Source organism: Ischnura elegans, chromosome X, assembly GCF_921293095.1.
Source record: "Ischnura elegans chromosome X, ioIscEleg1.1, whole genome shotgun sequence".
Lineage (NCBI taxonomy): Eukaryota > Metazoa > Arthropoda > Insecta > Odonata > Coenagrionidae > Ischnura > Ischnura elegans.
The window spans coordinates 1,060,141-1,080,866 of record NC_060259.1 but is presented as its reverse complement, the minus strand read 5'-3'; the positions used below and the strand labels follow the sequence as shown (position 1 = coordinate 1,080,866).

The window sequence follows — 20,726 nt, the reverse complement described above, 5'->3', positions numbered from 1 at the left end:
GGTCTGTTTGTTACTATAAATGACTCACTCCTTAAATTATATTTGTATTTATCACATCCACTAGGTATATTGCCACTTCTGGCATAAAACAATTTAAGCACTTTGAATAAATACAAATGCCTTTATGGCAATAAATTTAGGGCCACAAACAACGGAAATGAGTGTTCATAATATTTTTTAGACAATATTACCCCAATTACTTTTTTTTTTGCAAAACAATTGCACACTGGAATGTGTTCATGTATGCACTTCCCCAACAGATTATACCATAAGAGAGTTTAGAATGAACAAGAGCATGATAATTTTTAATTTTTTTATATACAGTAAAATTCGGTTACAACGTGGGTCTAGGGGGACATAGTTTACACCCGCGTTATCGGACAACCGCGTTATAACGGGAAATACGTGGGAAGCAATAAAAAAACCCTTAAAGGTAATTTTTATAGCCAATTTATTTGCGTAATACATTATTAAAATATTTATTTTATGATTTAGACGCTCTACTTTAACGGGAGTTACTAAAATACTCGGATATTTTCTTTTGCCGCGATAGTTGATGGCTTTTCTTTGTCACGTAATTTTTTATGCTTTGCAAGTGCAACAGATGAATACTATCGCAATCACTTTGTCCCACCAACCAATTCATCAATTCACTAATATTATGTAATAAATGGCCAATTTTTGGCATCTCGACCTCACATTCGTCTTCTTCATTCTCGCTCTCATCTTCCGATGATGCAGCTGTTTTTGCGCGGCTCTGGACTGCAGCCACAATTTCTTCGTCACTCTTATAAGCAGATACAGGAGTTTCCTCGTCTTCGCGAACCCAGGCCTCGAGATCACTCACAAATAGTTTATTAGAAAGAACATTGAAGCTTCACGTGCGTCCTCTTCCGTGAAACCCAAAAACTCGTCTTCGTCTTCCATGCTATCGCCCACTGTATACTCGCACTTTGACCAGCAATTTAGGATTGTAGCTGAAGTTATTTTCTTCCATGCCAATCCAATATTATAAGCCATATTCTTCAGGGTGACTGTTTTCAGATATTCTTGTACCTGCAGTTCTGAATTTATGAAACTAGTGAGCAATTCCCGCCGATAATGGGCTTTAAATGCTCTAATTATCCCTTGATCCATGGGCTGAATAAGAGCTGTCGTATTTTTTGGTAAAAACGAAGCCACTATTTTGCCATCCCTCGATATCAAGAGCTCAGAAGACGGATGGGCCGGACAGTTATCTAACAGAAGTAGAGCCTTCTCTTCTAACTTTTTTGATCTTAAGTGGCTCTTAACCGATGGAACAAAATCTTCATTGAACCAAGATAAAAAAATGTCTCGAGTCATCCAGGCATTCTGACTGTTTTTGTAATTTATGGGTAGTGCTGTCATATTAACGTGCTTGAAGCACCGAGGACTTCGATTTTTACCAATACACAGTGGTTTTAACTTGTGACTTCCTGATTTGTTCGCGCACAGTAATAAAGTCACTCTTTCTTTGCTCATTTTTATTCCGGATTTATTTGCCGACTTCTTAATATCAAGTGATTTTGTTGGAAGCAATCTGTAGTAGAGAGCGGTTTCATCGCAGTTATACAATTGCTCTTCAGTGTACTCGTACCCTCATCAATCATCTTGCGTAAAGTCCCACAGAATTCTCTAGCTGCTTCACTGTCACTGGAACGAGATTCCCCTTGCATGTTAACTTGCGCTACCCCGTGGCGAATTTTCCACCTCGATAGCCAGCCAGCAGAAGCAACAAAATCATGAGCACCACCTATTTGTTTATTTAATTTAATTGCCTGTGCTTGTAAAAGTGGACCAGATAATGGAACACCTTCACTGCGCTTCTGAACAAACCACGTGAACAAACATTCATCCACATCACCAGCAGCACTCAATCTGGCCTTTTTTCTATCAAGTCCTATTTAGTCATCCACTTGATCAACGAATGATCGTAATTTAGCTTCTTCTTTCATCCAACCACGAATAGTTCCTTCAGGAACACCAAACTCCCTGAATAAACTTGATTTTGAATCACCGCGTTTCACTCTGTCGATTATGCCCAACTTTTCTTTTATTGTATAAGTTTTCCTTTTGGCAGACATCGTTTTAACCCTAAAATCAATGAAAATTTTCGTAAAAAAGTAATTTTCATATTCATATTAAGACAAAGTAAAACAGCCCATTCATTATTAAATGCTCGAAGCCTGTGAGAATTGAGTACCTACCTTGGTTTGAGCGCCGCGGTGCGAACGTACGAATGAGAATTATCTCAATCTCCCAGAATCTCGAAAATTATTATAGCCGTGCAACACACTTTTCAGCTCGAGTTCGCAAGACACAATGACCGATCAGGCATTACAGAGTTTTTTTTATGGCTACGAAACAATGTATGGAATACGTTGCCAACCGCGTTAATACAGTCGCTTGAAGTTGCGACGCGTCGGTAGTCACGCCGAGATAAAATTCGCCACAAAGTTACCTACCTCAAAAAAAAGGTCAATGTAATCATCTCGGGGGACATGGTGAGACCCGCGGTATATCCGAAACCGTGGTAAAGTGAGGCGCGTAATAACCGGAATTTACTGTATTTTTTTTTTTTAACTGGAAGTGGACATTAGTTTCGTAGGTGGTAACATTTGGATGAGGCGCTTTTAAGGCGTTTGTTCTCGGTAAGTAAATGTCTATCCCAGTGTAGTTGGCGATTTGTCTATTTATCCGGGGTAATGATGGGAAGGGGTGGCCACTTCACTTTTCAATTTCCACAATATTGCACGCAAGTTTAAGCTCACGACGTCAACAGTCTGCACTATTATTCTGAATAAATACGAGGTTAAAACGTCAGTAAAACATCAGGCGCACCAACTTCAGCCAACCAGTCAACACATATGCGAAGTTCATTGCTGAAAAAAATGGAAAGACTTCTAATTATTTGTATTTATAATAAACGGTTACTTACTTACTTCCTCTGCACTACAGCCCGGTATGGGCTTTGGCCTCCCTCAAGACGCCTGTCCATTCTCTCCTGTTCTGCACTTTCTCCCACCATCTGACAATCCTCATAGCCTTTATGTCTTCTTCCACATCCTGCATCCATCTTTTCCTCGGTCTTCCTCTCTTTCTCTTTCCATCCATATTTCCATTTCTTAGGCATCCTTTCTTCACTCATTCTTTTTACATGACTTAGCCAAGCTAACTGTTGGGTCTTCACAAATCTCTCTATGTCTTTGCCTCGGATAATATTTTCTATTTCCTTGTTTGTTCTTATCCTCCAAATTACCCCATCTGTCACGGGACCATATATCTTTCGCAAAATCTTCCATTCAAATATCCGCAGAGCTTGCTTGTTTCCAGCGTAGATGCTCCACGTTTCTGCTCCATATGTCATGACCGGTCTGATAAGTGTCTTATAGATCTTGAATTTCATCTCCTTAGATAGAAGAGTTGACTTCAGGAGCTTAATATTAGCAAAGTAAGCCCTATTTCCAGCCATTATCCTCTTGTTGATCTCTTCAGTCATTGAGTTCTTACAGTTTAAATTAGTACCGAGGTTGCTGAAATATTTTACATTTTCAAAGTTGTACTGCCCAAATGTAACGTTTTGAGTCCATTTTCTGTCTTCCGTGGTCGACATTTTCATGTATTTCGTTTTTCTCTCATTGATTCTGAGCCCTATATTCTTACTCTTCTTTTCTAAGATTTTGAATATTTCTTTCAAAGAATCCATATTTCGTGCCATTAGAACTATATCGTCGGCATAGGCACATGCCTGAGTAGATTTATGCACAATTGTCCCCTCTAACCCCAGATCTTTCATGGCTTCATGTTGACACAGATTAAATAGTACTGCTGATAGAGAATCTCCTTGTCTTACTCTAGTTGTTATCTTAAAGGCTTCACTAGTCTTGCCCCCGATATAGGCCTTAGCTTGAGATCCTTCAACATTTTTCTTCTATTGACACTATCAAAAGCTTGCTGGAAATCAATGAAAAGCATGTGTTGGTCAATGTTGTACTCATAACGTTTCTCCATGCATTGTCTCATTACAAAGATTTGGTCGGTTGTTCCTCTTCCCGGCCTGAAGCCACATTGGTATTCACCAAGGATTACTTCAGCATTCGTGTTAAGTCTCCTCTGCAGTATACAAGAAAGTATCTTATAAGTGACATTTAGTAATGTGATTCCCCTATAGTTGCTGCATTGCAATTTATCTCCCTTCTTGAATATAGGGCAAATTAAGCCAATCTTCCATTTCTCAGGCATCTCTTCTTTCTCCCCTATTTCACATATCAGTCTATGTAGGTTCTTTGTTTAATTTTTTCCTCCATATTTGATTAACTCCGGTACAATTTCATCTTCCCCTGGAGCTCTCCCATTCCGCTGCCGTTTTAACGACTCCTCCACCTCCTCAATTGATGGCCTAATAATATTGGTGTCCACCCTCATGTCCAACATTTCTCCATCCTCCTCATCTATCTCATTGACATTGAGCAATTCCTTAAAGTACTCAGCCCATCTTCCCATTACTTCTTCCTCTGTTCCAACCAACCTCCCATTCTTATCCTTACATACGTTTGTTCTTGGTTGAAATTTATTTGTCATCCGTTTGATTGCCTGGTATAACTTTCTACTTTCATTTTGTGTGTTCAGTTCCTCAATCTTTTCCACCTACCCTTTTAAGTACTGTTTTTTCTTTTTTCGTAGTATTGTATTTGCTTGTCTTCTGCTTTCTTTATATCCTTCCACATTTTGTCTTGTCTCTTTCTGGATGGTGTTCCTTCGATCTATATTCTTCCTTTCTGCAGCTTTTCTGCACTCATTATCAAACCATTATTCATTCCTTGTTCTCTTTCTTCCTCCTATGGTCTCCTTTGCAGCCTCTTCCATAGCCTTCTTTATATTAAGCCATTTTCTCTCTTCCGAGTCGTTTACACTCAGGTTCTCTGCTCCTTCTTCTAGTTTCTTACCCAGGATTTCCTGGTATTGGGCTACAGCTGCTCGTTGTCTGAACTTTCCCACTCTCCACAGTATCCTCTTGGGTCCTTTAATACGTCCCACATTCGCAATTCTTTCCCTGAGCTTGGCCTTTACCAAATAATGGTCTGAATCACAGTTTAGGCCTCTTGCAGACCTTATGTCAATGACTGAAGATGCATGTCTTCTGGAAACCAGAACGTGATCAATTTGGTTGACCACTCCTGTACCTGCCATTTTCCATGTTCCCTTATGAATATCTTTGTGAGCAAAACAGGTACTTTTGATTATTAGCCCTTTAGCTTCTGCCAGCTGGCTTAGCATCATTCCGTTTCCATTTGTTTCAGTATGTAAAGAGTGTTTTCCAGCTACATGCTGCAAGAAGTCCTCTCTTCCTATTTTTGCATTGAAATCTCCTAGGAGAATCAACTTATCATATTTAGGTATCTTGCTGCATTCTCTATCCAGTTGATCATAGAAGGCATTCTTCTCATCGTCATTAGCATCTTCTGTGGGTGCATAAGCTGAGATGATAGATAAGTTTCTAAAACGTCCTTTGAGCCTTATCTTACACATTCTATCCCCCAGAGGTTCATACCCTCAGCAGCTTTGCTTCATTTTGTAATTAAGGATAAACCCTGTTCCACATTGTCCAGTTCTCAGTTTAGGCCCACTATAGAACATTGAGTAGTCCTTTTTATCCACTCTTCCATTTCCGTTCCATCTTATTTCTTGTAACGACACTACATCTATCCCATGTTTCAATACTTCTTCAGCAATCTCTGCCATTTTTCCTGCCTTCAACATGGTCCTTACATTCCATGTAGCTAAGGTCAATGTTGTATTCCATTTTAGAGTTCCTGATCGTTTGCCAGTGTCAATATCCTTAAATCCGTCCGTATTCCAAGGCTTCTTTATGGGTTTCGTAACAGAACATTTTTTTACGGTGTGGGATTGTTAGCCCCATGCCCAACCCCCAACATGGAGGACCGGGGTATCTCTTTTTGTCGGGCCTATCCCCTTTGACCTGTCCGGCTTGGGTGGCCCTACGAGGAGCTTTCGCTCCTCTGGCATAGCTCTCAGGTTCACTTAGGCACGCAAGCCCCCTCATCACGACAAGATAGAGATACCAGCGAGGGATTTAATAAACGGTTGAATGATTATTATTTTGCACAAGTACAGCAGACTCCCAATTATCTGGCTGCGGTTTATCTGTGTGGTGGGTTATCCGTGCATGATTTTTACTTTTGTGCAATATTTTCCAAGATCTTTATTAAAAAATTAAATCGGACGCAAAATCACCATAATTTCTGCATTAATGCTAGGATACACCAGACTTATTATTTCCATTAGTATTCCCTTCATAAAACAGAAGCAATCTAGCGGCATTCTGGAGCACCATGTTCCTGTTTTCCAAGCCTCGCAGTGCGCTATGCGGCATGATGCCTGACAGTGTTGTTTCTGCTGTGGTTTTGAAGCATTTGTGCAAACCACTTTTCTGTATCCGTGATCACAAATCCATTGATGCTTGGTTTTCGAAACAAGGCCTTACATTTGGCTTTAATAATACAAGTACAACCATGTTATCGCCTCTAAAAAATTGCGAACTGGCAAAGAAAGCACTCAATGAATTTGGGAAGCACTTTAAAATTGAATCTGAAGAGCACTCTAAGAATAATCGGAAAACACGAATATTCCAAACTTTCACTTTAATTTCATGTAATGTTCATCATATACGTAAATCAAAAAAACCTTTATCATTTGTGCATACAATCTATTATTTTAGATTGCTTTCCAGAATCATTCACGGCTATCTTATCCCGTTCACAATCATTTTAGCGGGGATAACGTGATTGTAATCATATTCCTACTGCTCCATATAGTATTTGGTTTCTGAAAACCACACACAGGTCTTTGAGATCACGGATTCTGATAATTGGTTCGCACGAATGCTAAAAGCAGCTGCATTACTTCGTAAACTTCACCGTTAGGCGTACTTGTGCCTCGCGCAAGTTGCCAGGCATGCAACTGTTGTGTCACGCGGCTCTGTGATCCCTGAATGCAATCGCGCCCCGTGATGTTTCTATGACATGAACACAAAGCGTGCAATCATCTCATTGTGCCGCAGCGGTTATAGGAAACCAGGACTTTTGGCAAATTGTCCATGCTGGTGACTGCCTGGCTATGACTCATGCTACCTCTGCTTCCACACCCCACCGCTGTCTTCACTTCTACTTTTCTACTCTACTTCTACTACACTTCTACTTCTTCTTTCCCTTCCTCTCCTGCAGTTTGACCTCGACTAGTCATGGCATAAATACTGTATATGTCTGAATATTTTCCCCCCTTTTTTTCCATAAATGCCCATGGTAAAAGTAAAGGGAGACTATATTCAAATGCATTCTTTAAGTTTTCCCGAAACTGATGCCTCAAAATTCTGAGAAATACGGTATATGTCCGAGTGCGACGAAAACTCATTTGGCTCGTATTCAACTGCATGCAAGTCCATGGCAAATATTTGAACATTTGTGATTTGAAATATGTATAGTAAAACCTCTATGTAGTGAACCTCTTTACATTGTAAATCTCCATACTTCATACCACCCCTACGGTCCCGTCAGATTTACGTGTAAATTTATACGCAAGCCTCTTTGTAGTGAACCTCGAAAATCTCGAAAAAACTTCCACTTATTATACCAAGGGGACACCCCTGAGATGGCCAAACTACCTCCCCAAATCGTATCGAGACAACTAGAGACCATTAATGCAGCCACAATTGCGTACATGGAATGACATTTTCAGCAATAAATGATTCACCCTTATTTTTTTTTCTTATACACCTTTAATATGCTGTAATTTTCACGTTAATCATTAGTTGTGGCCATTTTGTTCCAGATGAGAGGTTACCTAACAGTAAATAAGAAAAAATGTATCCAACTATCCTAATCATTTTATGAGAGATCACATCATTTTCTCTCAAATCATGGTATAAATCACGCAGTAGCGCTCGCTTTCTGTTATTATTAAATAATCATTGTATGTTCACTAATGCATTCATGTTTGTTTTAACACATAAATATAATGGTTTAAATGATATTAGTGCCTTTCATCTCCAAAGGATATGAAAAAATGTTGCCTATCACTGAAACCACTCTATAGTGAACCTCCATGCATCAAATTGCCCAAATTTTGGTCCCCTCCATTACGATGTAAAGAGGTTTTACTGTACAAATATAGATCGTAGACAACATTTCTCTTAATTTGCGATTGGTTAACCATTGAAGAATCTTCTAAATTTAATCAGTAGTTTTTTCCCATCACTGACAGTTGTCTGCATGCTGGAGTAGATATCCCAGTAAACTTAACCCTTTGCTGGTGACGTGCGGTCTGAGAGACCGCTGCGTTTCTAAGAATCTGAATATTTTCAAAATTAATATTCCAAAATATCTATAACTCTCATTAGCTTTATATTGTTTAGGGATGGACGGATCCAGGATTTTTTTCGGATTGGGATCGGATCCTTGATTTTTGGAGCCGGATCTTTCGGATCGGATATTCTTGGATCCAAATGCATTTTCAAATTCCTGCTATTAAACGAAATGATTATTCGAGTTTATTCTGGGTGCTTACAATCAAAGGAATGCTTTTTAGATTTTTGTACGCATTTTAATATTTCTATGAATTGAAAATCATTTTTATGGTCTTTCAAAGTTGTTTTTTAAAAACATCTTTACATGCTCAGGACCTAAACTGTTACGCTTGGGTTTGGAAATGGAAATGAAAAAATCTTCGGATAAACCACTGACCAGTGGCATAGTGAGAGGGGGAAGCCCGGGGGGTCCGGAGACCCCGAAACATAAAAACACAATTACTTCCCTTCATAAAAGGAAACAAATATTGAAAATTCATGAATTTACAAAAGATTTTATTGAAAAATGAAGTTTCTTTTCGATTATGAAGGGGTGAAAGGTGTTAAAATTAGTTTGAATGCCTCAGTATGGTGAGGTTGATTTAGCACTACCTCGCGATAATTTCACGCCAAAGTGCACGCACACGGCATACATTAGTTCTCCTTATCTCAGTACAAGTGTTTCTACGCAATGAAAAAAAATCATTTTTATGGGCTTGAGCGCGCTCCTTCCCCTCCACCTCTCCTTTACACACTTCTTCTGCCCACCCCTACCTCAAGCTAAGCGGTCGAGCACCTCGTCGCACATGACATTAATGCTGTTTTAAATACTGTTAATTGTGTTGCTGAATGCGCAGTTTGCAATTTAATTTGATGATATACTGATAGAAATGTCTTTCATTGTGTAGAAACATTTCTATTGTGATAAGGAGAACCAATGTATGGCATGTGCGTGCACTGTGGCGTGAAATTATCGTGAGGAAGTGCTAAATCCACCTCACCATACTGAAGCGTTTTCAGGTGAAACACGAGTCAGTATGCGATGAGAAGATGACAAAATTCGGGGGAAACGTGCGTGACGTTGTTGCCTTCAAAGCAAAGCCAGGCGTGCTACGTGATGTATGCAGTTGGTGTTTCCAGTCCATCTCTACTTGTTTTAGGGGTTAATGCTGTGCTTGTTTCTTTGAAAATTGTGCTGTTTGGACAATGTTGCATATTAGTATAGTCTAATTATAAATAGAAAAACTCGGTGGCAATCAATTAGAGCTAAAAAATAAACACGTATCGTCAGGAATGTGTCGTGTTTGGTCTAATTCTTTTTTTAAATTTCGTGCATGTCATCTAATTGTCGAAGCTATCGAGACATCTTCGGGCCCAGAAAGTCACCCTCCTAACATTTATCATCTAGAAACGGAGAATTGAAGCAGGTTGGCCAAAACAGGTCAGTTGGTGAGACGGGGTAAGGATGAAACATGCTTCAATTGTTCTCATGTAATTTGATATTTTCCTTAGAAGACAATGATTTACGGTCTGCGTGATTTTGAAAAAAAAAAAAACAACAGAAGCACCAAATGATGGACGGCCAAGGGTGGTTTTCTGAAATCTGCGACGTAGTTATTATCCTATGATGCTGAGATTCCCCCGATGATTTTTCAATCTCTTGGGAAGAGTCACACTATGTGCCAGTCGTATTTTGCCTTTCTTGTTCTCCACGGCTAAAATTCTGCGTAAGGGTGGAAAGAGTTCCGATTCTCTGTTCGAATCTGCCGTTGCATGCGATTCTTGTCCTACTTGTGAACCGTTTTGTTTGAAAGCTCACGCAGAGGTTACGTAGGAGAATTTCAGCCGAGAAAAATAAAAAAGGAGAAATACAACTGGCACGTAGTGTGACTCTTCCCAAGAGATTGAACAATCATCGGGGAATCTCAGCAACAGGAAATTGAAAATGCATTTGGATCCGAAAATATCCGGTCCGAAAGATCTGGCTCTGAAAATCAAGGATCCAATCCGAATCGGAATCCGAAAAAATCCTGGATTTGTCCATCCCTAATGATGAATTGACACTTTTATTTTCATTCATCTCCTAATGCTGACACAAAATACCATCAACATTCCTTATTTTCATTTCCTTTTTACATCATGCTAAGCATTTAGAATAGAAAACTTAAATGGGGATTGGAAAAGTTAGAATCTGTTGGAGTGTGCATTGTTGCATTAACTGGTCCAGGAATTACCATACTCGACTTGACTCAATACTTGCAAGTAGTTTTCAAGTTGACTCGATAAAATTGATGGTTTGAGGCGTGACTTGGTGAAATTTCTTCATTTTAAATAAAAAAAAACTTTATAAATTTCACCTAAGACTTTACTAATGAGCAGTTTCGTTGCTGTACGACATCATCAGGTTCATGTACAGGGAGAGTATGGCCTTGTATACTACATTTGAATCAGAAGGAGTAGAATGGAATAGAAAATAGAAAATGAAATGTATTATTCCGGGACAAGTGTGTTCCTTAGGAACATACATGATAATAAATATAATAGAGTCAGAAATATTACAAAAAATATGTAGATTTACATTAAACATCGATGTCACAGAATGCGACTTAATATATTACAAGATAGAACAAAAAATATATATGTATATATACATAATTATCAGCAAGACAAAGGTATGGACTTATAAATACATCTGATTTAATTAACTTTAGCATAATATTCTGTTAACTTACAATATTCAATTCACATGTAGCAATATTTCATAGGATTTCTTTTTTAATTGATTTGCATTTTTAGATTTTTTAAATGGTATGACAATTGATTCCATACTTTGCAAGAGGTGACATGGAAAGAACTAGCGTAAATAGATGTTCGATAGTGTGGTATGTAAAGTTCTTCCATGTGGCGTGTCTGATGTTTATTTGTTCTAGCATTATATTGTACATTTTGGTGTGAATATGTGGGAAGTTCTGTCGTTATTAACTTGTATATAAATGTTGCCTTGTAAAGTAAGCGCCTATCTTGTATTTTTAACCATCTTAGTTTTTCAAAAAATGTGGTCACATGTTCATGCCAAGGTAGGGAAGATAGGAAGGAGGATATTATTGATACTTAAAGTTACCAAATGGGAGGCACACAATGATACAAAAAGGGAAGAAAACAATGTAGTAGAATGGATAAACTTCAGATGACCGATCTGGAAAATTTAAAGTTCTACTGAGGAATTAAGATTGACATGGATAGAGCTGGCATGTACTTATCTCAAAAGAAGTACATTTTGTGTAGATTTAATATGTCTGATTGCAAACCTACCAAATCACCAATTGAAAAAACCTTTTGCTTATGTAGATTGGGCTGGAGATTCAGAAGACAGGAAGTCCACATCTGGTTTTGTAGTGGAAGTCTTTGGTTGCATTGTATCATGGAGTACAAGAAAACAGTCAAATGTATCACCATCCCCAACAGAAGCGGAACTTGTAGCTTTGCATGAGGGTGCATGTGAAGCCCGATGGACAATTGGAGTTACTACTATTATTATTACAATTTATAGAATCAAGATGAACAAGTGCTACTCGCACATCCCTACTGAATACTCTTTTCATGTCATGATGAAAAACACTTGTTCTTGTGCAGGCTCACCTGAGGATTCACTCATCCAGGCGCTTCCAGTGCGCGGAGTGCCCCTCTTCGTTTGCTGTGAAGGGCGACCTGGATAAGCACGTGGTGGTTCACACGAGAGAGAGGCGCTTTGAGTGTCCCACGTGCCACAAGTGGTTCTTGCACAGCCGCAATCGCAATCAGCACATCCGACAAGTGCACCTCCAAGAGACCGCAAAGAGGAGGAGTGTGGGGCCGAAGAAGAGGCCGCACGACGGAGACGACCCTCTCACGTCGTGCTCAGACTGAGCGAGACACGTGAGTAAGTGTGGGAAAATCGGAAAAAAAGACCAACTCTAGACAGGGTTCCCTCTCAGCCGTGAATTTCGTCTACCGTGAAAAAACCTGGAAATAGCCGTGAATTTCGTCATGTAATCTTAAAAAATCTCTCAAACTTTAAAAGATTTTATAACTGCAACTTAAAGAGCAAAAGAAAAATCGTTACATCAATCATTATTTCAAGGTCAGTCATTCGCAGACACTGTCCATGCATTTATCTCCACACGTGTATTCGAAGCGCAAGTATTGGTCCGTGTGTCATGATGACACACAGACCTTAATCCTGTGATTGGAAGAGTGTTCATTAATCCTGGCAAAAAATTGACCTCCCTGCCACCCTCCTGCATTTCCCTCTCACAACCTTTAGCCGGCTCTAAATTTTGGCAAAGATTGGCGACGTCATAAGAGCACTTTCATTGCTGCATTTGCATTCCCGGTGTTTATTGCGTTTGCTAAATTTTTAGTTTAGTTAAAAGTGCGGCCGGTTATTGCCACGTGATCAATATTTCTTCCTAAATTGGCTTATTAAAAGACCGTGAATTTGGCAAAATTTAGACTGTGAAAACCTGGAAAAAAACGTGAATTTTATAATTTAGTTAGAGTGGGAACCCTGATAGAGTGGTTTCCTATTTCTCTTTATTGCCTAAATAAAAAGATTATTTACTCCTGGAGTATGCATTTCACGCTTTCAGATTTTTTTAAGGACAATATCTATTTTTTTCAATTAACCCTTTTGCTGCCACCAGGCCGATATATTGGCCATCGCTGGTTGAGCGAAAACTGCCAGGGGCCGATTTATCGGCCGAAATTATTTCACTTTTTTTGTATTGTAGCCTTTTCAACGGCTGTAATTTAAGTAAACCCCCATAATCTATCTAAGGTTATAATATATAAACATATCTTAATAATTGGGAAAAAAATTTAGACGTTTAAATAAAATTAAGTAGCTGAAAAATTTTAAAATCTGAAATGTTGCAAATTCCGGAAAATAGCCTTGGCAGTCTTCACACATCCCACCTGAAATGGGCCGACAGTAAAAGGGATAAATGAAAAGTGAAAATTTTCAAGCACACGAAAAGGCGACGGCTTGGTACAAATGCCGGGAAAAACTCATGTGTCGTCATTCTGGTTTCGGCTGCAATGTGAGGCCATCTTGGTGCGATGATATGACCGCAGCTACGATGCAGGCTGCTAGCAGGTAGCGCTTGGCTTAAATAAGGATTATTAATACCCTATCAAACGAAGGGAACTTTCCAACCATAGGAAATTTTAAAAGGGTCATTATTGAGAGATGTTTCCCTGAGCTCTGTGCCTCATGCATGCATTGGTAATCTCAGATGATGTAAAACTCCTATCTACTCGTATTGGCAAATGGAAGGAAATCCAGGTGGCAGCACTAAGTTAGGTGTCATGGCCGAATAGGGAGGATCGCCCACATTAGTACGTTTGTTTGTGTGGAACGATAACCTGCGAATACCCGAGTTTTATGTTCTTATTGAAAGCGTCATTGTTCTTATTGACAATTGCATCTGGAAGGGAATCCAGGTGACAGCACTAAATTAGGTGTCATGGCCGAATATTGAGGATCGGATGCATTAGTACGCTTGTTCGTGTGAAACGTTAGCCTGCCAGTACTATACCGTTTAGCCGAAAATCAATGGCATTATGATGAAAAACTTAGAAGGAAAAGTTCATGAGCAACAAAATGTGCGGTGTTTATGATTGCACCGACCAGTGTGAGACAAAAGCTATCTCTCTACATAGATTCCGCTACACCCCTAATTTGGGAAAGAAGTGGGAGCACGTCATGAGAATGGGCAAGAGTGAGCTAGCATGCTAGTTTTATTTAAGAAAAAAACAAGAATGGGTCATAGAGAAACATATGAAGGCATGACACCTTCATTGTATCATTTAATGCCTACTTAAAAATTGTTCGTGTAAGTATGGAGGTGTCAGAGGATGAGATGCAGACGGAAAGAAGGTTGAACAAACTTGCAATAACTATCAATGAATTTTCAGATATCCAATAAGCCAGGAAAGTTAAGGTTGGGGAAATGATTCGAATCGCGACAACTGAGAATTATATGAATATTCCCGGCCAACTACCCACCAATTGCCGGGACTAAGTCTGCTTGAGACAAGTAATTTCTCCCAAAGTCGCACAAACTTTTCCCAGGCGATCCCCCCCACGATCGCCGGGACATCTTCCGCCCGGGGGCCCGTCAAAACCGGGTCGGCCCTTAAAACATCTGTCTCTTTCTCATTCAATAACTAGGCCCTGCTCTTCCGAATACGATGCGGTGCGAAACCCCGACGTTTCTAAGGCCTGCGTGCTTCGTTGTGTTAAAGGATTTCTCGAGTCGCTTTGCCCAAATGGCCAAAATTCTGGGGCCGAGGCACGGAGACCCTCGCGCGACCCGTCTCGCCACTTCCCCATCGATCTTCGCTAGCCGGTGAGAGTCGAGTGACTCCACATAGCAGTCAAAACGCCAATGCAAGGGGAATTCCACTCACGACCACACCGACGTCGAATTCCCTTAAGAAGAATAGATAATTGAGGACGGATGGCTTATGTGAGTAGATGCCTATCATATTGTTTGATGATTTTAATAATGATATATCTCTTGTAATGATGGTGGATAAAATCGTCAAACAATACACACGAAAACGGAAAAAGAAGCACCAATTTTCTTCTGAAAAGCTTGTATCTCGTGTGACATGCCATTAATAACGCTTGTTTGTATGCTAAAGCCCATTGCAAGAACCAAATACTCCAACAGTGCTTCAACCATGACAGGTTACAGCATTCCACCTCATAGCCCTCAACGAGGGACCTCTTGATGTCTCTATTGAACTCCAAAACGTCAGATGTGGAGAAAATTACTTCATCCATTATTCACAACTGAGATTTACCATATACATCAGTATTCGCTTCACAAAATTGCTGAAAACACATCCGTTTCGCACACCGCTAGGCTGTAGCATTAGTAAACAAACCGGCCGATCCTCCATGTCTCATTTCTGAAATTGGCCACCAGATGTCAGCTACTTTGATTCCTGTTGCCAATAGAATCTAGGTCCCTGTGATGTCACGTGGAGTGGCATCACATGGGTGCCAATCTGGCCTTTTTCAAATGAGGTTAAAATTGACCATTGCCATTCGTCTTACCTGAGAATTCTAAAACCAAATAAATTGTATTTTATGAATACAGTATGTAATGGTGGGTAACGAATCGCAGTAATTGCCTTTCGTTTTCTTTGATGAAGGAAACTACCATATTAAGAAAGGGGTGAAAATTCCCCTTAAAAATAATATCATTTGCCTTGACCGTGATACAAATATGGTGTTAAAATTAAATTTTAAGTGTTGGTGCTGGGCTTTGGTAATTAAAGTAACTCTAACCAATTAAATCTAGACTTATTTAACACGTTCAGTACCGCTTTGGTCGTAATGACTGAAACGTGTACTTTGTCTTCACGCCGCTTAGCCTTAGCCCGCATACCCATTGCCCAGTGTACTCCCACTTCTCTCGTCAGCATTTCCGCTCTTAGGTCGGTTGCACTGGAAGATCCCTTTCACAGGCTGCTTGCCTTATGTTGTAAGGGGTTGGATGGACCAGGAGCTCACTTATTGCTAAAGGTGAACTTGCAGTCTCTTTAGTGTTCGGTTGTGTATTTTGTTCAACACCAATTCGAGCCACGCCACCTGTTGGCGATGCCACGAACTTTGAGTTTTCGATTTGCTTTTGTTTTTTATCACTCCACGAACGGGAGTGAATTTGTGTTTTGTGCCAGTCGTCCTGTGAACTTCCTTAGTGCATCATCCAAGAGCAACCGTGGGAGACGGAGCCATTGGCCTGCCCGCGGCACGCGTCGGTTTGGTAACTGGCATGTGCCAGCGTGGCTCGACTTGGATCGAATTAATTGTGATAGTAAGCAGTAACATACAGTCCACAAACCAGTTAATCACGTTCGAAAATGATCACTTAGGCTTTCCAATGATCGCCAGTGTTTATTTCCACGCATGTAAAGAGTACAGATTACACTATGTTAGCAATTCTTCTATAAATTATTGAAAATGAAATACAATATTTGGTTGAAAAAAAAACACTGGTAACGCCACAAGTTGACAGTGGATTCATGCTATGATAGGATTAGAGGGTGTAGTCCAGTGGCCGGGATAAGGGATGGGCTCAGCTGGGACCCAAATATGAGGGATGAAAATACCATGGTAACTCTATTTCCCAAAAAAGAGCCCCGTAGAGAGAGGTTTAATATATTCTCGTGCTACTCATAGCAAGGAAAACGTTTTCCAATTGTAGGCCCCGGCTGGAAAGGGTTAACTACGTACAAAGGAGAGAAATATCAGTGAAGTGAATAACCTGAAAGGAAAAGTACGATGTAAAAATATACAGTAAAACTCGCTAATAATGGTCGTGCACGAAACCCTGCCTATTACAAGGTGAGCTCCTGGTCCCTTCGACTTTCCTGTGATTGCCCTTGTTAATTTCCACGCATGTAAAGAGTACAGATTATACGCTATCCCTGCCATTACAAACTAGTCTTGGCTTGGCTTAAATAAGGAATATTAATACCTTATCAAACGAAGAAAACTTTCCGACCTTAGGCAGTTTTAATAGGTGATTATTAACAGATGTTTCCCTGAGCTCTGTGCCTCATGCATGCATTGGTAATCTCAGACGATGTAAAACTCCTATCCACGCGTATAGAAACTAGGTCCCTGTGACGTCACGCAGAATTCCAATGGATTCCAAATTCCTAATTAGGCACACTTTACTTTCACCAGCTTCCAGAGGTGACGTCATGTTTTTGGACTTCTAAGCTGTGGACTTCGAGTCATACTCTGAAAGATTCCCCTTGTGGAAAAATTCTTTTAATTATCGGTGGAGGGATTTTAAATTTTCTCTCGTGCAATTAGTGAGAGGTTCTCAGATCTTTTTCAATGGTGTCTCCTTACCTGTGAAGCTGTGAAATCCTGGAATCTGGAATGAATTATTGTCTTTTTGGAATATCTTTTCAGTGAATTTGATAAAGGTAGGCCTGAAAAACTATCGGTGCTCAGGATATCTGTATTATGGATATTCCAAGAATGAGTTTTCTGCAGTCTTTTTAAAAAATTAAATGGAATGCAGAAATAGTGGGATTTTTCTATTTTGATGCAAGGATATGCGTTAGGGTGGGCTAAAGAAAGCTAAAGCAGTTTAAAGAGTTTTAAATTGTAGTTTACAAAATCTCATTCCGTTGTAGGACACAATCCCCATGACAAATATTAAAAAATTTTCAGAAAAGTTATCATAACTATACTTGTGACAATAACCAGTTATATTTTAAATAATAATTGGTTCTAGTTACTGATAACCAATTTTTATAAGTAAATACCTACTTAACATATGTCTTATAATCTTCATGGACCATTTGGTGCTCAAAATTTTCCTTTCATTCCAGGTGAATTGCAGTTGCGTGTTCAGTCTAACTGATACCAAAGAAGATGAGAAAATAAGAGATGAAGAGAAGGCACCATTAGTCATTTGGGCATTGGCCCAGGGCTTTTTAGTGAAGAAAGTGAATAATTCTGGTCTGGAAGTTTTTATCTAGTCAATCAATATGTATCGTTGGTTTCCTAAATTACATATTATTATTGCAAATTTGGAATAAGTTGTGTCGTGATTTCTTGGCATAGTTCTCATTACATTGTCAGCTTTCTTCTGTCGTTTTCTTCTGGGTTCATCTCTGGTACATGGTTAGCCATTCTTACGACTTCTGCACGTAGTTCACATGGAATTGGCAAAGAAAGATCGACAGCCATAAGACCAGACTTTAGAATAAATTATAAATAAATTATTCATACAAAGCTTTTAGCATGAGATTCCAGAACCCACACCTCAATGACAGCATTCATGGAAAAAAATTATACTAGAACCTTGTGAGATTAACATGCAAATTAGTGTGGGGTTAACCCCTTCCCATTCAACTTATTTTCTGAATGCTTGTGCTCCTACCCTCTATTTATTTTTTATGTAGTTCTTTTTAAATGGAATGGTGGGTTTTGCAATGATATTTAGTGGTTTTTAATCAATGTAGAAGAGTGAAATAAAAGAGTTATTATTATTCCATATTGTTCATAAACGAACCCCCTTCCTGTAAGATAATCTGGAGCACAACTATCACTGCTCGTATAAAATCATTTTATTCCTTACAAAGCATAATATTCCAGGAAATATGACTTCTCTATATACATTATTGATGTTGTAACACTGTTAACCTTTCAAAATATTTATGTTGGTCCCCCAAATAATGCTAGAATTATGAAAATTTCATTAAGAGCTACTCTCGTCATTGTGTGATTTCCCATCGTGCATTCATGAGGAGCTTTACATGTCATTTCAGTGGGGCAATTAGCATTTAGCTTTGGAACTGTTGTCATCAATTTCCTTTCTTTGATTACCAACCATGTTTTGTTTAGGAAGAAAACTCCTCAATAAATAAACGTAATGTAGTTATAATATGGAATCAGGAATTATCTAAACTCCGTGAATGACATAGATGTGGCCAAGAAACGGCTAAACACAATTTTAATCCGTATTTGCAACAAATTGCTGTCATAGTTTAACCTAATTTCTTCAATCATTTCCTCTCTTGAGGCTGTGAAGCTAATTCTTTTTGTTAATTCTAAGTTTTGAATACTGCTAATTCTTTCTATAATCCAGTCTTTAAACCTTTCGCATATATGTTGTAGACATCTCTCCCTCCTGCAAAAGGATCACTGCTTCTCAGCTATGTTGCCTTTCCTCACATTGGCTTGCGTTGTTGCTTTTCTTGTTTTAAATCTTTAAAATGCATAACATTAGATGGAGAAAAGACGCTATCAGACTTCTGGACGTTGGTCCAGGACTTGGCAGCCTAGAAAATGAATAATTACTGGTCTGGAAGTTATTATATACTAATTTCATATATCATTGGTTTGCTAAATTACAGTAGAACCTCACTTATGAAACTTTCAGCGGAAAACCAAAAAAAGTTTCATAAGTGAGGAAGTTTCATAGGTGAGGTTTTTCAGTTTTTAGCATGAAATCCTTTTTAAAAGGGCAGGTTTGTTTTCAGGATGCAATTACTCATTTGGAGGCAAGAAATTGAAGCCTAATAATTTTATTTTCTCACAAGCAACACCACTGATGTTGTGTTACTTTAAGAGCAACATAATTTTGCATTCCTGAACAACATTACCCACGATTGAACGTCTAGCATTTCTGGTACTAAGCTGCAAGGCTTTCATACTCGAGAGATTTCGGAATGATGACACTAAAATGTTCACAGAGAAGCCAATTTTTGAAAAAAAGTTGTCTCATTAACAGCAGTTTTCAGGAAATTCATTTTACCACCTATAGGCAAACCCAAGATTGGAGATTGAAGAAATGAAATACGTGAGGAAAGTCATCCAAAATAACCCCGTAATTAGGGAACAAAATTTCACTAATACATAACGAAGGCTTCACACCCTATGGACCCGGGTTAATATCCTGGCAGAGGCAGAAAGCTTTCAGAGATGGCTGTATCCCTGCTTGAGAGTAGTGTCGATGGAACTTCCAGTGCAACACACTGTCTGGCAGATGGGACGTTAAGCCCTGGTTAAGCCTATTGTTACAACCTGGCTAATTCCAACACAGGGTTTATGTACTCCCTCCCTTACCTCGTGGCGAAAATGACCCCAGCTGTCGGTTTCCTCCCTCTAAATACCATGCCATAGATAATATGAAGCACACGGTAGAGGCGTAAATATGGTTGGGGGATGAGGGGATAGATCCCTCTCCAAAGCCTCAGAGAAATAAAAAAAAATGAAATAAAAGTCTAGCTTTGATAAACAGCAACTGCATCTACTTAACCCATTAAATCCCAAGCATGTTAATAACTAAAAAATTCCAAATATTTTGATGAATTAGCAATAAAACAGACTCAAATAAGGCAAATTATCGATTTTTATATTTTTATTGTTTTTAGTTTGCGGTTGGTGAAACGTTGCGTATACGCAACGTTGGGAGTTCCCCGGGTCAAATGAGCCGTTTTGCTTTTTTTCGGAACTCTTTTATTTTTGCAAATAATTCGCTTTTATTGTAACCCAAATATATAATTAACCCAAAATATTGATTAAACTTGGCATTGTTCATGAAATTTAGAGGACCATTCAGTATGTAAATGAATATTGCACATTTGGTAATCACTAAATATCTGGCTGCTACAAACTCGGCATCTTCGTCGTGAATTTTTCCGTCACGAACAATATTGTGGCCAACTTTGTCTTTCCTTACTGTGTTTCGCAAACTATTTATTTCGTTATGCCCAATATTATGGCAAGTTTAGTGACTAAAAGTGTAGTAGCTCAAATCGAAAC

At 39.1% G+C, this 20,726-nt stretch overlaps 1 protein-coding gene across 8 annotated transcripts in view; it reads left to right on the top strand.

The window, feature by feature from the left end:
- Nucleotides 1-18,448, top strand: part of LOC124170521 (zinc finger protein 467-like) — a 232,469-nt gene extending 214,021 nt beyond the window's left edge. For 7 of the 8 annotated variants that reach the window (XM_046549295.1, XM_046549294.1, XM_046549297.1 and 4 more), the window contains 2 exons: nucleotides 12,017-12,302; nucleotides 17,786-18,448. In XM_046549295.1, the coding sequence (XP_046405251.1) occupies nucleotides 12,017-12,289 (273 nt within the window). In that variant the 3' untranslated portion in view covers nucleotides 12,290-12,302; nucleotides 17,786-18,448. The remainder of the gene's footprint in view (nucleotides 1-12,016; nucleotides 12,303-17,785) is intronic. The other variant, XM_046549291.1, reaches the window with a different exon arrangement.
- The last annotated feature ends 2,278 nt before the right edge of the window (nucleotides 18,449-20,726 follow it).